A 14,030-nucleotide genomic window follows, 5' to 3' on the forward strand; every position below is an offset into this window, starting at 1 on the left:
TGGTCAATGAGAGGCAGCTCATTTGACATTGGCCCCATAAGATGAGAATGGGGCGGACCTGGTATTACCATGATGCTGTCCTAACTTGTCTATGGCCATGCTCCTGTCTTAGAACACTTGTCTAAGGACAGCCCTTGGAGAGCCTTGTGAGAACAGACATACTATACCATCAGTTATAGGAAAGCGCGGGGCATAGAGTTGCATTCATGACATTACTTGGTCATGGAAACAAACCATGGTCACTGGTTCATGTATTTACTGCACTTACTATTATCAGCATTTTCTAATGCATTCCTTATAAGAATTTTAAAAATTACTACTGTGAAGCAATGATGCTGGATGCAGCCTCTGTGCAGCCTCCGGTCATAGTTTCCCTTAATTGCATACAGAGACAGGGTGTCGGGGGAGTTGGCTGATCTGTGTGTTCTGGCCTTTGTAATTGCATCCTATGATGGGACTGTGGCTTGAAGAATTCTCAGAAGCTACCCCATGGTGAGCACCCATGCGACTGACTGTATTTGAAATTTTTTTTCTCCAGGATGAAAATCTTTCTGGATCTTAGAGACTAGGAGTGACTCCTCCCACTATTTAAACATCCAAGCATATATCAAAATAACAATGAAGGCATTTCATCCAGAGGTTGGGGGACACCCCTTGGAGAGCCTTCTTCTGTTTGAGACGCTCCCCCCCTTCCATCTTGCTCTTGTCTGACCTTGGCAGTCTGGCAGCCAGCATATTCCCAATTATCCACCAGCCTCTTCTTCTTCTTCTTCACTGTCTCATCCATTCTTCCAGGATGACTCTGTCAACCACTTTTATCAGACCACATGATTTCATTTGTCAAAGAAATCCAGCCATGCCTTTTCATTAAAGGCCATGTCTCAGATATCAGTCACAGGAAGTGTAAGTTAGTCCTTTGATGGCCTGTGTGAGGCTGTCTGGTTGGATAGCAAAGGCATCCCAGCACCCTGACAACCCCTGGGGTTCATCTGTCTTGGGCTCCACTCTTGGCTCTCTAATAGGTTCATTGCATATGAAAGAGATGAGAGGTAAGCTCTTCTTCCCAGGCTGGGGGCCACTGCCGTTGTCAGCATCCCAGTAACCATAGCAACAATGGGCCACATGGCAGGTGTCTGATGTCCATCAGACATTTTCTAGTGTTAAATGCTCTTCCTCCTTCCATCCATGCCTTCCTTAGATTCTATTCTGACTGGTGGCATTAAGTCTCCCAGGGGAGCAGCTCAGGCCTGGGAGACTTGCAGCCAACTGCATTAATTAAGCCTCTCCTCTCCTCAAAATGTTTAGCATTGCCAAGCTCAGGAGCCAAAAGAACCTCCCAGGGCAATTCTGATGAGAGAGGCTGCTAAATAGAACACAGGAGATGGGGGCTGGGATAGGAGTTTAAGAAGTACAGTTTACAGTTGTAAACAAATGGAGCTTAATAGGAAAATATTCCTGGTGTAGAGCAAGCACACAAGTAATAAATGTGGAAAAGTCAATGTAATAAAATGGAGTTGATATCGAAAATGGAACTCCCTGCAAGCTGCCAGAACCCCTAGGGAGATGATCACGTGGGTTACTTAACAATTATTGAGTGCCTGCTGTGTGCAGTCATGAGTGACCTGGAGCCTCTAATTTTTGAATAAATGAATGAATCTCCAACCCACTAGGGATGACTGAAGAGAAACAGGACCAACCATGTGGCAAAGTATTTGGATCTAAGTTGCTCCTGGGGTCTATCCGTGGAGAAACTTTGAGAGGTTATGTACATGACAGTCAGGGTTCGATGCAGGCGTCAGAAACATCCATTCTGGTAGATGTTGAAAGAATTAGAAAAATAAGCATACTACTTTGAACAAAGAAATTATTTTCTCCTGTACCCATCCCTGAGGAGAACTGACATTCAGGGCTTTCTTCTTCTTCGAAGCTGGCTGCCATGCTGAGAGATGCTCCGGCCACAGGGAGAGGCCATGCAGAGGAGAACCAAGGGTGCCTGCTGAGGTTTCAGATTGATTCCTGCAGTGGCTCAGCACCAGCTGCTGCCACTGAGTGCTCCATCCCACAGCCCAGACCAGCTGGACCCCTGGATAATGGCAGTCCCAGAAGACCGCTGAGCCCAGACAACGTATAGAACCATGCTGTGTAGAAAAACAACCGTTCTAAGCCACGGAGTCCTGGGTGGGGCTCTGTGTGGTGGGTAAGTGATAAATTAGTGGGAGGAGAAGGAGGACCCTGGCAATGATCATACCTGAGGGGAAACAGACAAGAGCTGCTGGACATCCCCAACTCCAGAGTCATCAGCTGCCTGGAAGCCATGGATGAAATTCTGCCGAGCCCCTTCTCAGAAGTGCCCAGCACATCGAAAGCCCACAATATGTAGTCCTCAATGAAGCAAACCTTCCTCATAATGAAAACCACCAAACCACTCAGTTTCCTAGAGCTAAGACAGTCACCTTCCCAGACAAATCCTCATTTTCCCTCCCTCGCAAGCAGACATATTCTCCACGTTGTGAACCCTGTGCCCCAGTGGCAACCTCTGATGTTGATGACCCTTGGAAGATAGGACTTGGTATCAGCAAACACTGAGTGTGGTCTCGGGATGGTGACGATGTTTTTAGTGTCTTTGTGTCCTTCCTGAGCTTCAGCATGCTCAGCTATGTAGAAGGTAAGGTCTCTCTGATCAGATCAGATAAATGTGAGCTGTAAATGCAGCCCAAAGGTAACTACCAGAACACAGGACCCCACGCCAGAAGCCACACTGTATCAGCCAGCCCCTGTCATACCCCAGGTTCCCCCATCTCTCTCCTTGTTCCTCCCACATTCCTTCTCCCAGTCTCTGTCTTTGTCTGTCCTTGGTGGGAAGTCACTGTGAGCCTAGAAAATGAGACAGCTCTAGTCCTGTGTGAGCGTTTGCAAACCTTGGAGCATCCTACTTTACAGCCTTCTTACCAGCTCTGGGGAAGGGTGAAGGGTGGTGTGGTAAGCAAAGGGTTACTAATCTGATGAGGGGACCAGCTACCCAGAGTGAGTTCCAGGTCTGGGTAGAAGCCCTGGTTGATTGACCCTGTGACTTTAGTAAGCTCCAGTCCTCCCTAGATCCAACTGCCTGTGTGTGAACATACATGAGCACAGAGCATTAAGAATGTCTCCAGACAGACACCACTAAAATTACCCACTTGTGTGCGTCTTTGGGAATGTGTGCATATGTGTGTGTCTATACATAGAGCACTAGGAATACAACCCTGAGGTTATTATGTGCCAATGTGTGTGTGCCTCCATACATGTAAGTGTGTGCATCTGCATGTCTGTGTGTACATACATGTGTATACACAGAATTCTACGAGTCGCTCCACGTAACCCAGAGATTATCACTAGAGAGAGAGAGAGAGAGAGAGAGAGAGAGAGAGAACATTAGAAATGACCCCACACAACCCTGAGGCTATCACCTGCAAATGTGTGTGTGTGTGTGTGTGTGTGTGTGCGCGTGCGTGCATGTGTGTGTGTGTGTGTGTGTGTGTGTGTGCGCGCGCGCGCATATGTATACATGTGTGTATTTGTGTACATAGAACACACAAACCTGAGGCTGTCACCTACCTGCTCCTGCCCTCCTGGAGGTAGGGGGCGGGTCACACGGTGGCGAGGAGGGGGTAGTGGTTGACGCCCTCTGGGTCAGCCTCCGCCTCTGACGTCCTTACAGCCATCCTCCCTCCCAGCTGGCTGCGTCCCCGCCCTCGGAGTCTAGAGAGCGGCTGGAGCCAGGCGGGAGCGCGAGATACAGGAGGCCGGCGGGAGACGGGCGAGCCGCGGGAAGCAGGCACCATGGTGCTGTCGGTGCCTGTGATCGCGCTGGGCGCCACGCTGGGCACTGCCACCAGCATCCTTGCGCTGTGCGGGGTCACTTGCTTGTGCCGGCACATGCACCCCAAGAAGGGGTTACTGCCGCGGGACCGTGAGCCCGATCCGGAGAAGGCGAGGCCCGGTGTGCTCCAGGCGGCCCAACAGGTGAGTGAAGGCCAGGTGAAATGGCCGGGCCACCCTATGTTTTACCAGGCAGGGAAGGGACAGCAGAACTGCAGCAGGGGTCGCAGTGGCCCCGAGGAAATGGAGGAGGGACATGAAAGAAAATGGGTGAAGGGGTGGGGGGAATGAAGAAGGAGAATGGGTGAAGGGGTGGGGGGAATGAAGGCTTCAGAGGGCTGGAAAAGGAATGGGGGCTGGGGGACGGTATGCAGGGAGGAGAGGTTGTGAGCCTTTGGAGGATGGGAGAGCTGCAGGGTTAGGATACTCTTTCGGAGGACGCCTGCAGAAATAGGGGGACAAGGGTAGTGGGGTCTTCCAGAGGAAAGGGGGAGACTGTAGGACAAACAACTGAAAAATAATCAAAGAGAAGGTGATACCTCCTCCCAGCTGTACAGCAGAGTAGCAGAGTTGGGGGGGGCTCTAGAGGCAGCCAGTGAGGAGGAGCCTGCAAGACCCCCCACTCCTAGCAGCTGAGCCTTAGCATCCTCTAGAGATTTAGAGGGCTTTTATCCCCTTCATTTGTGGCCCCACTTGAGCTGGAAATGGGCTATGGGCTGTGCATCCCAGACAGGAATGGCAGCAGGGTCTGGGAGGTCTGGGAGAAGGGCCTTCTCCATGATCCGTGACCTCCAGAAAGCGTCTCAGGTGGAGAACAGTGCTCCTTGGAGAGAGAGCCAGAGGAAGGCTGGCCATAGGTCAGGCATGCATCAAGGACCTCCCAGGAACTTACAGCTTCCCTGGTTTTGGTCTTCTGGGACCGTCTTGCTCTGAGCCAGTCCTCCTTTCCCTAGTAAATTAATTATTCAGAGCCTCCCTCCCACCCCCGTTCACCCCCCCTCCCAGAGTGGAGCCTGTGTCATTGGTCACAGTAGAGAGTAAAGGGAAATGGCTGCTGTCCTTGAGGCACTTAGAATCCCAGGCAAGTGACATTGTTACTGGTAAACAGGAGCTGGTGTGTGGTGGGAGGTCAACCAGGACGGGGTCTGCAAGTGGAGAGTGGGCTCCCCACTCCCACACCATGGTGAGGGTGTGGCTGCCGCCCTTCCCTCCCATCTGGTGTGGATGAGAGACACCTGAGAGACAGATGGCATCCTCTGCCTTTCAGCCACTGGCTGGAGCCGTGCCCCTGACTGGGGATCGGTTAGTGTAAACTGCCTACAGCTCCGTCTGACTGTCCTACTGACCCCCAGTAGCCCACACAGTGTTGATTATCTGCCAGGCTATTTCTTCGCAACTTAAAAACCCCCAAACACCTCATTAGAATAAGTGGCAGCAAGCCAGCCATGGCTTAGTCACCCCCACGCTGCCTCACTGGTAAGACTTTTACATATATTCTTGCTTTTAGCAGACCAACAAAGGTAAAAGGGAATGGCCCAACTTACAAATTAGGAATCACAAATTCGGCGAGGCAAGTGACTTGCCTAAGGCCACATAGGGTTTTGTATTTTATTTTTTTTGAGCACCACTGTCCCTGAGCTAGTCTGATTTAAAATTCCTAACTGGTAGCCCCTCCAGCCAATCCCTCCCCCTCTGTCAGGTGCCTGTTTCTCCCTGTGATTCTTACTGCAGTCTTTGCTTTCTTCTTCTTCTTCTTCTTCTTCTTCTTCTTCTTCTTCTTCTTCTTCTTCTTCTTCTTCTTCTTCTTCTTCTTCTTCTTCCTCCTCCTCCTCCTCCTCTTCCTCCTCCTCCCTCCTTCTCCTCCTCTTCTTCCTCCCCACTTATTTTCCATACAGATGGCTTCTCAGCCTTTCAGTTGCTTCCTGTTATCTTCTGTGGGAGGATTTTACTTACTGGCCCATGAAACAACCACCCTTATGACCGTGTCCCATATCCTCCCTTCTAATGCCCTTTACAGTGCTCCCAACATTGGCTGCCATTCGTATTAGCAACCTGCATAATACTCATTCCTAGTACCTAGAAAATGGCATTTGTGGAATAAGAAACCACTGGCAAACAAAGGCACCCAGCCTTCTGTTCCAAGGGATACGGGTGCAGGGGCTGCGTCTCTGCAGCCCAGGGCCAGTTCTATGGAGGCTCAGTGATGTCCGCCCATGAAGATCTGTTGATAAGTAATGCTCGCCCGTCTACATTTCTTCTCCTCATTCCTTGGTGCCAGGGAACTTGGCAACAGAGGCAAAATCAATAGGTGTGAAAATGTTGGCCTGAGAGCTCAAGGTGTCTTGGTGGCCACTGTGCTCTGATTCAGCCGCTGACCCAGATAAAGTAACAACAAAGACAGCGCACTTGATTTCAAGGAAGCCAAGGAGGCAGGCACAGGGTGGGAGGTGACTGAGGACAGGCAGCAAGGCTCACTGAAGATGATCATCAAACAGAGGATGCTGTGCTGGAGAAGGGAGGAGACTAAATCCAGGCTCTAACAGCTTGCAGCTGTTGTGTCCTCCTGAGGTCTAGGGTATTTGTAGGGTGTAGCATCCCTGCCTTGTGCTTCTAGATCTCATCAGCTGTGTTGCTGGGAAATGTCTTTGGTGTCACAGGGCAGGCTTGGAATCTGATTTATGCCCCACATGGATAAACAAAATTGAGATTTGTACTGAAAAAAAGAGCCTGGAGGTCTTCCCAGGGGTTCAAAATCTGCCAGGAGTCTGCAGATGGAGTTTATGGGGGTCAGGGTCTTGAGTGGGGAAAGAAATGATCATGGTTTTGTCACCAGTAACTCCAACTGAAACTTGGCATTTTCTGTAAGTGGCGCTATAAACAAGAAAGCATGGGTGTGTTCCCGATTCCTGCAACTTTGTTGCAGAAAAATCATAGCTCATCTGAAACATGCTGCCAGGCTTGCTGACGCTTCCCTGTCGTTTATTCTCCTCCCCTCCCATTTTAAGTTATGGCATTTATTAGAGTTCCTGCTCTGTCCTGTGATTTACTACATTAATAAAGGACCACACATGTAGCTTTCACTGGAGATATGCTATTGACTATTCCTTTACAGCCTATATGTTTTACCTTCAGATTTTTAAGCATCCTGGAGATATATCTGAGGGCTCTTTAGACTGGGAAGGGGTCAGGTCACAGCACAAATGATCAGGAGCTCCTGCTGAGGGCCAGGTGGCAGAGGGTGGAAGCTCTCTGCAGCATCCCCTCTGCAGACCATGCCCTGCTGGCTTCAGGTCACAGCGCTGTGCACTAGAGCCAGACTAAGGTCCCTTTGCTCCACCTCACTTGTGTCCAGCCTTCCTGGGAGTGCAGACAATTTAGTTTCTTACCCAGGCCATTTCTGGGTTGCTGGGATCACTGAGAACATCTCAGTCCACTCGGAGAAGTTTGGTTACAGGTGACCTATGGTTTGAAGAAGAAACAGTCAGTGAGGTGGCCCCTCAAGGAGGTGCTCTGAGAGCTGTTCCTTCACAACTGTCTCTGAATTTCTCTCTGAAGGCTGTCTTCAGACTCCCTGGCTTCATTCTCTGGAATTTCCTCTTCCCAGGTTTCATTCAGGTTCCCACTGTCCCTCCCTTTTGGCGGTCCTGAGTGAGCAGAGAAACTGCCCTCCCCCTTGATCGTCCTGAAGTCAAGAGGCTTTCATTTTAGGGTCCTATTTCCCTTCTGTGACATTTGCTTGACTGTGACCATCAGTGTGTAAGTGGATCTTTTCAAGCAACTTTTAGGTTCCCAGGGGACCTGGTATTGTCTATCCTCTCAAAGGTAGCATGCAGCCAGAGACTTTAGTGAACCTTGCGTGGCCTTTATTGGTACTCACCCAACTCTCCCACCCACACCGCTGCTCCCCACTGCCACCAGCACCCAGCTCACTCACTTCTTTCCTTCCATCAAAATTGAAACATGGTGGATTTCAACACAAGGTGAGTTCCAAGTTTCCATGGGATGAATAAATGCTGAATTTACATCAAATAATATATGCATAGTCAAGCCCAAAGTCCAAAGTATGTCCTTCATTTTTTTCCATGTCCCTGACGATGTCTGCTGGGAAGCAGGACATGTGATCCACCTAGATGTATATATTGAATGAAATTTTTTTATATACAACATGGGCTAGGAGAGACAAACCATGAGGTGGGTCATACAGACAAGTACCCATTTACAGGAAACCTGAAACTAGGCTTGAGGCATGCATGGTGGCAGCCTGCAAGGTAAGTAAGGGACAGGCTGAATAGAGAATGGGCTTTGATCTCTGCTGTGCCTCTTGATATAAGTGCTGGGCACATGGTTTATTTCCTTTAAGATTTGCCTATCCTTATTGTTTGTGTGCCTTCCTGTAAGAAGTTATGCACCAGCATGGTTCCTATTAAGCCATCTCACGGTAATGTAGTGTTTGTGAACATTATGGAGACTAAGGCAGTACTCTAATGATAGGGGCTTTTAGGCCTGTGATCCTCCTGTACATGGTCTCTCACGAGATTTGCTACTGTTTCTCCATCTGCAACATAAAAGTCTTGCTCTAGGGACTGGGGCCACAACGCCATCCATGAGGCCCTAGGACTCCTCTAATTGTTCTCCTTCCTGTGACCTCAGAGCAGCACCTCCAGGTGCCTGTTTGCATTACACCCATGAGTGGGATGGGCTAAGCACAGCAGTGGCACTACATATTAATCACATCATCCATTAAAGGTTAATGAGTGCATCCGAGGCACAGCATGCGGTGAAAGGCGGACATGCTGCTGCTGAGGAGACAGAAGGTGCAGCCAGCCATTGCCACAGAGCATTTAATGGTGCTTCATGATAGGTAGCATTTAGGGAGCTATGGTAAATCCTGAGGAGGGGCACTGCCAGCCACAGTTCAAAGTGTGTCTTTCTCCAGGTCTGAGAGGCCTCTCTCTGGACATCCCTTTTATTGACTCTTATTGGAGCCCTGTGAATTGCTAACCCCACTCCTGGAACTGATTTGACTCTGGCTGCTTTAAGGGCTGAAGTCCATAGGTTCTCAGCCTTTTTCTTTATTTGTTATTGTTGTTGATAGTTGTTGGTGGGGGCAGAGGAGGCTTGAACCCAATCTTTCCTACCTGCTAAGTACATATGGTACTACTGAGACCAGCCCACCACAGTTCTCAGCTTTTTAAAGGATTCAACTGCCAGCTCTCGGTTAATAAATCCCCTGATTAGTAACTCTTCTGTCTGTATGAACAATAATAAAAGACCCATTTCCACAGAGTAGTAAATATCAGCTCCGTCACTGCCCTCTACATAAGTTCTTTATATGTGCCAGACAGTTGCACTTCACCGGTGAGAAATGTGAGTGTGTAAGTAACATACTCATAGGCAGAGCTGGGACATGAAGTCTGGCTCTAGAACCAAATATTTGATCAATTAGCTAGAGCTTAGTAAGAAAAAGCTAGTCAGAATTTGGCTCAGGGCACTGTTTCCCCAGACAGGTGAACAGGTAGGTGTCTGTGTCTTTGCAGGTCAGATTCCAAAATACCCTTGATGCTTGGGTTTTTCTCTGCTTTGTACATCTGTCGGCTCCAGGCACAGGGTACAGCTCAGGGCCCTCCAGAGAGATTTTACACAGTAAACATGTTTGGGCTGGTTGCTTAGCAACAACAAAGACAGTATGAATTTTTCATCACGAGATTAGCATAAATTATTTCAGGGAGATGAGCATACAGCCGCAGGAAGTGCTAAGCCCCTCAAAGCAATCACATAGGGGATCTCTGTATCTGGACCTACCAGTCCCTTCCCAATGGAGGTCCTGACCTATCACATTCCTGGTTCCTCCCCCAGTTTCTCTTTTTGGTATGGCTTATAGATTAGTTATTTAGTGTAGTAGTGTTAATTATCAACTTGACAGAACTTAGAATCACTTGGGAGACAGGCTTCTGGGCATCCCTGGGGATTATTTGATGATGTTAAACAAGGTGGGAAGACCTGTCCGGCTTTCAAATACATGTTGAAAGGGAGCTGAAGAGCAGTGTGCCTTCACTGCCCTCTGCTTTCCTGTCATGAATGGGATGTGCTCAGCTGCTCCAAGCTCCTGCTGCCTTGACGTCCCCGCTCTCCCTTGAGCTAAAGGACAGCCTTTCCCCTTGTCTACCAGGCATGTTATCACAGCAACAGGTAAATTAGCCAAGAGTCAAGTTTGTGGCTTGTTTCCTAGTGGATCCCTACAGAAAATACTGTTGCACCCTGCCCAGGGTTTTGGATGCTGACCATGTAATCAGCGACTGGGAATGCAGGAGAGGGACACAGTAGGGGAAATAGCTAAAGCAGCCAGCAGGGGTTGAGGCAAAGAGACAAGGGGAAGAACAGACCAGCAGGAGGACCCAGAAGGGCAAGAGGGCACCTGAGTCAAGACCCAGGAACAATCAGAATACACAGACACGAGCTCTTTCCTGGGCACCTGCCACACTGCAGGGATATTGAGGCCGAGGCTCTCTCTTGTGAGCCACCATGTGGGTGGTAGAAACCAAACCCAAGGCCTCCTCAAGAGCGCAAGTGCTCTTAACCGATCTATCTCTCCAGCCCCAGTAGAGTTGAATTTTAATAACTATGGAATTCTTTGTATGGGCGTCAGAACCAACATATCTGAGCACACAAAATATCTCATAACCAGGTTGTAGAAACTAACATGTCAGCAGAGGGGAAAAGAAAACAGAAGTATTCCTTCCTCCTGTCCCCTCTCCCCTTCACTACCTTTATACTTTTCCTCCTATTCCTCCTCCTTCCCCTTCTCTCCCTTCCCCTACTTCTCCTCTTCTTCTTTAAGTTGGAGATTTCAGACAGGGTCACTGAAGTCACTGTTCTGCTTAGTACCCAGGATAGACTGGAACTCACTATGTAGACCACGTTGGCCTGGAACTTGGAGATCCTCCTGCCTTGCCCCTCATGTGCTGGGATTAAAGTTTTGTGCCACCACACCTGGCCCTCTATTCCTTTTCTTACCTCTGTAATGACATTTATTGAGCACATACTGTGTGCCATTCTCTGCCCTCATGAAGCATATGGTGCTGTGGGTGGGCAGGACCAGTGTCAACAGAAAGGCCAGCGTGTGACGTGAAGAGAGCTGAGGTCAGGCTGGCGGGTCAGTGAAGCGGAGGCAAGCAGCCCATTGCAGCCCCTGGTCAGGTTCATTCTCATGCTCAATATGTTCTAATGCCTCTGTGGACTGTGTATGGATTCTATTTAGTTCCCATGAAGTTTTTTTTGTATTAAGGTAAAATCCATACACAACCCAACCACTTTAAAGTGCATGAATCATGAATCAGTGCCATTTAGTACATTCCCATTGATAACCAACTACCACTCTACCTAGTTCTAGAATAATTCATCACCTCAGCAGAAAACCTGCACTGTTGAGTGGGAGCCTCTCGTCCTTCCTCCCCAGGCTCTGGTAAACACGCATCTGCTGCCTGTCTCCATGGATTTGCCTGTTCTGGACATTTCATATAAATAGAATCATTTAGCAAGTGACCTTCTGTGTCTGGCATCTTACAGTTAGCATAATGTCTCTTTTTACAAAGCTTTACTTTATTTTTAGTTGTGTGTGTGTGTGTGTGTGTGTGTGTGTGTGTGTGTGCGCGCGCGCGCGCGTGCGCACGTGCTCATCTGAGCGTGTATGTGCAGGTGCACTTGGATGTGGATGCAGGAGGCTGTCTGAGTGCCTGGATGCGAAGTTACAGAGGGAAGCAGTGTGTGAACCCTGCTTTGGTCATCTGCAAAACAGCAAATGTTGGTAACTGCTGCTCTCCAGCCCCACCACTCAGAGCATTGCTAAGGTCTGTCCCATTGTCCACACGCCCCTCCTGTTTTCCTTTCCCTACTCCTGCTCCCTGGACATCCCAGCCTGTTGGTTTTTGTTCCTCCAGGACACAATGCATGTAGGAATTGAATTTCTAGGTCATATGGAAATTCTACATGCAACTTCTGGAGGATCAGCCAAACTGCCTTCTATAGACGTTTTGCCATTTTCTATTCTCCCAACAATATCCGAGAAGCCAAATTCTGCAACTCTTTTGACATTCATTCTGATTTCCTTCCTTCTTTCCTTCCTTTCTTCCTTCCTTCCTCCCTTCCTTCCCTCCTCCCTTCCCTCCTTCCTTCCTTCCTCCCTCTTCCTCTTCCCTTTGGTATAGCCCCCTTGCAATTGTGTGAATCTGTCCTTTGGATGTAAGCTGTGCCCCACCCCCATCCCACCCATGTTCACTGTGCTCTAACATCTGGTCTCCAGCTGGTGCTGATGTTTTAGAAGGCTGAGGAAGTGGAGCCTTGCCAAGGGAAGTGGGCCACTAGGGGTGGGCCTTGGAGTTTTACAGCCTGTCTGATCTTTTTCCTGATTGCAGAAGCAATCTGACCAACTGCCTCACCCCATGATGGCCTGGTATCCCCTAAAACTGTGAGCCAGAATAAGCTCTTCTTCCTGGAAGTGGCTTCTTGTCAGCTTTGGTCACAATGGCAAGAGATGGAACTAAAACACACATGCATCTTACTTCAGAATTTTCTAAGCCTTTCATGGAAACACTTTAAAATTATTCTTGTGCATTTATTTTGATTTATGTTTCTAAGTTCTTCAGCCATTTGCTGTTTGCACTGAAAGTTTATTGAAGTGAACCCAGGTACATGTCTGAGAGAATCTGAGATACGTGTGTCTCAGAAGCAGTGGGTGTGACACAGTTGAGAAGTCTGCACCTGCCATTCTGTACCTTAAATCTGTTGCACACTGCCATGGTCCTCTGGCTTCCTGGATCTTCCCACCCCACCAACTTTTAGCCCTCCTGAGTTCCTGGTGCTTCATCCAGACACTCGGGTGTCCTCTAAGCTCAACTCCATTTTGTATGCAATGTCCTTATGTCTTGATGCTGACATGCCAGAGCAGTGCCAGGAGCTCTGACAATGCCCCCAGTGGAGCTGATGTGTGGCCTGTACCCAAGTTTCCCATCAAAACTTTCACTATGTGCTAATTCCTTGGCTAAGGGGCTTTCGTACCTTTATAGTACAAAAAGGCTTAGACTATTTTCACACTGCACTGAAAGGTAATTACAAGATATTTCAAGAGGTTGGTTGAGGTTTTAGGGTGACGAGGAACGTGTTATGAGTTTTTCCATTAAAATAAAGAGTGTTGTTTGCCTTCTGAAGCTTGTTGTATGGGAACAATTCGGGATTGTGCCATGAGGGGCTTTTACGCATGTGAGTATGAATGAACAAAATCGGGGAAGGGCCCTGAGGGAATTCTGTGTGACTAAGTCCACCTGGCAAAGACCCAGGGCACGTTGATAGATTTCATTGATTTCCTTTGCCCTCACTTCCGCTCATTAAAGCCAGGTTGTGCTTTGCTTTCTTAGAAACTGGCACAGGGCTTGGAGGAAGGCTAAGAGAGTGAATGGATTGGAGGCTGCATGGGTGATGGCTGGGGAGTGGATGAGCACGCTGCCTGCAGCCACAGCATGCTCACAGCATAGGCCTAGGGCCATAGGAGGGCTGCAGGTTCATAGGCAATCTCTGCACTTGCCTTTTGGTACAGCAGGGACCCCGTGAGAGGCATGGCGTGTGGGCAGATTCACTCCCAATTGGTTTCCTTCCCTTTAGGCTTTGGTTCACTTGGTTAGTATAGGGCAAAGTGAAAACTTCACCTGCGGGCATGGGGAGCTGTCTCAGTCTGCAAAGTGCTGACTGTACAAGCATGGAGATCTCTTCCAATCAGTGGCACCAGTGTAAAAGCCTGGCATAGTGGTGGAGTGTTTATTATCCCAGCACCAGGGAGCCATAGGACCAGGTATCTACCTCTGATCTCCATGTGCACATACATACAAGTGCAAGTGTATCTGCAGACACACCTAAGTCTTCACCGGTGACGACGAGGCTCCAACACCTGGGAAGTTCATACTGTGCCCCGCAAAGGGCCAGACTGCTTCATGTGGCTCTGCTGCTGAGGTATCATGGACTGGTGGTGGCTAACAGTAGGAGAGAGAAAAGTGTGTGTGTGTGTGTGTGTGTGTGTATGCATGTTCATACATGTGAGCACTTGTGCATACATGTATACATGTATGTGTCTGTGTGTCTGTGTGGATGTGTTTGCATGCATGTATGCATGTCCATATGCATGC

General features: G+C 48.8%; 1 protein-coding gene across 1 annotated transcript in view; it reads left to right on the forward strand.

Annotated features, from left to right (window-relative positions):
- Positions 1-3,601: 3,601 nt before the first annotated feature.
- Positions 3,602-14,030, forward strand: part of Syt13 (synaptotagmin 13) — a 40,889-nt gene continuing 30,460 nt past the window's right edge. Inside the window, exon 1 of the mRNA XM_031371090.1 lies at positions 3,602-4,002. Coding sequence (XP_031226950.1) covers positions 3,820-4,002 — 183 coding nt within the window. The 5' untranslated portion in view covers positions 3,602-3,819. The remainder of the gene's footprint in view (positions 4,003-14,030) is intronic.

The sequence above is a fragment of the Mastomys coucha genome, unplaced genomic scaffold (assembly GCF_008632895.1).
Source record: "Mastomys coucha isolate ucsf_1 unplaced genomic scaffold, UCSF_Mcou_1 pScaffold15, whole genome shotgun sequence".
NCBI classification, from domain to species: domain Eukaryota; kingdom Metazoa; phylum Chordata; class Mammalia; order Rodentia; family Muridae; genus Mastomys; species Mastomys coucha.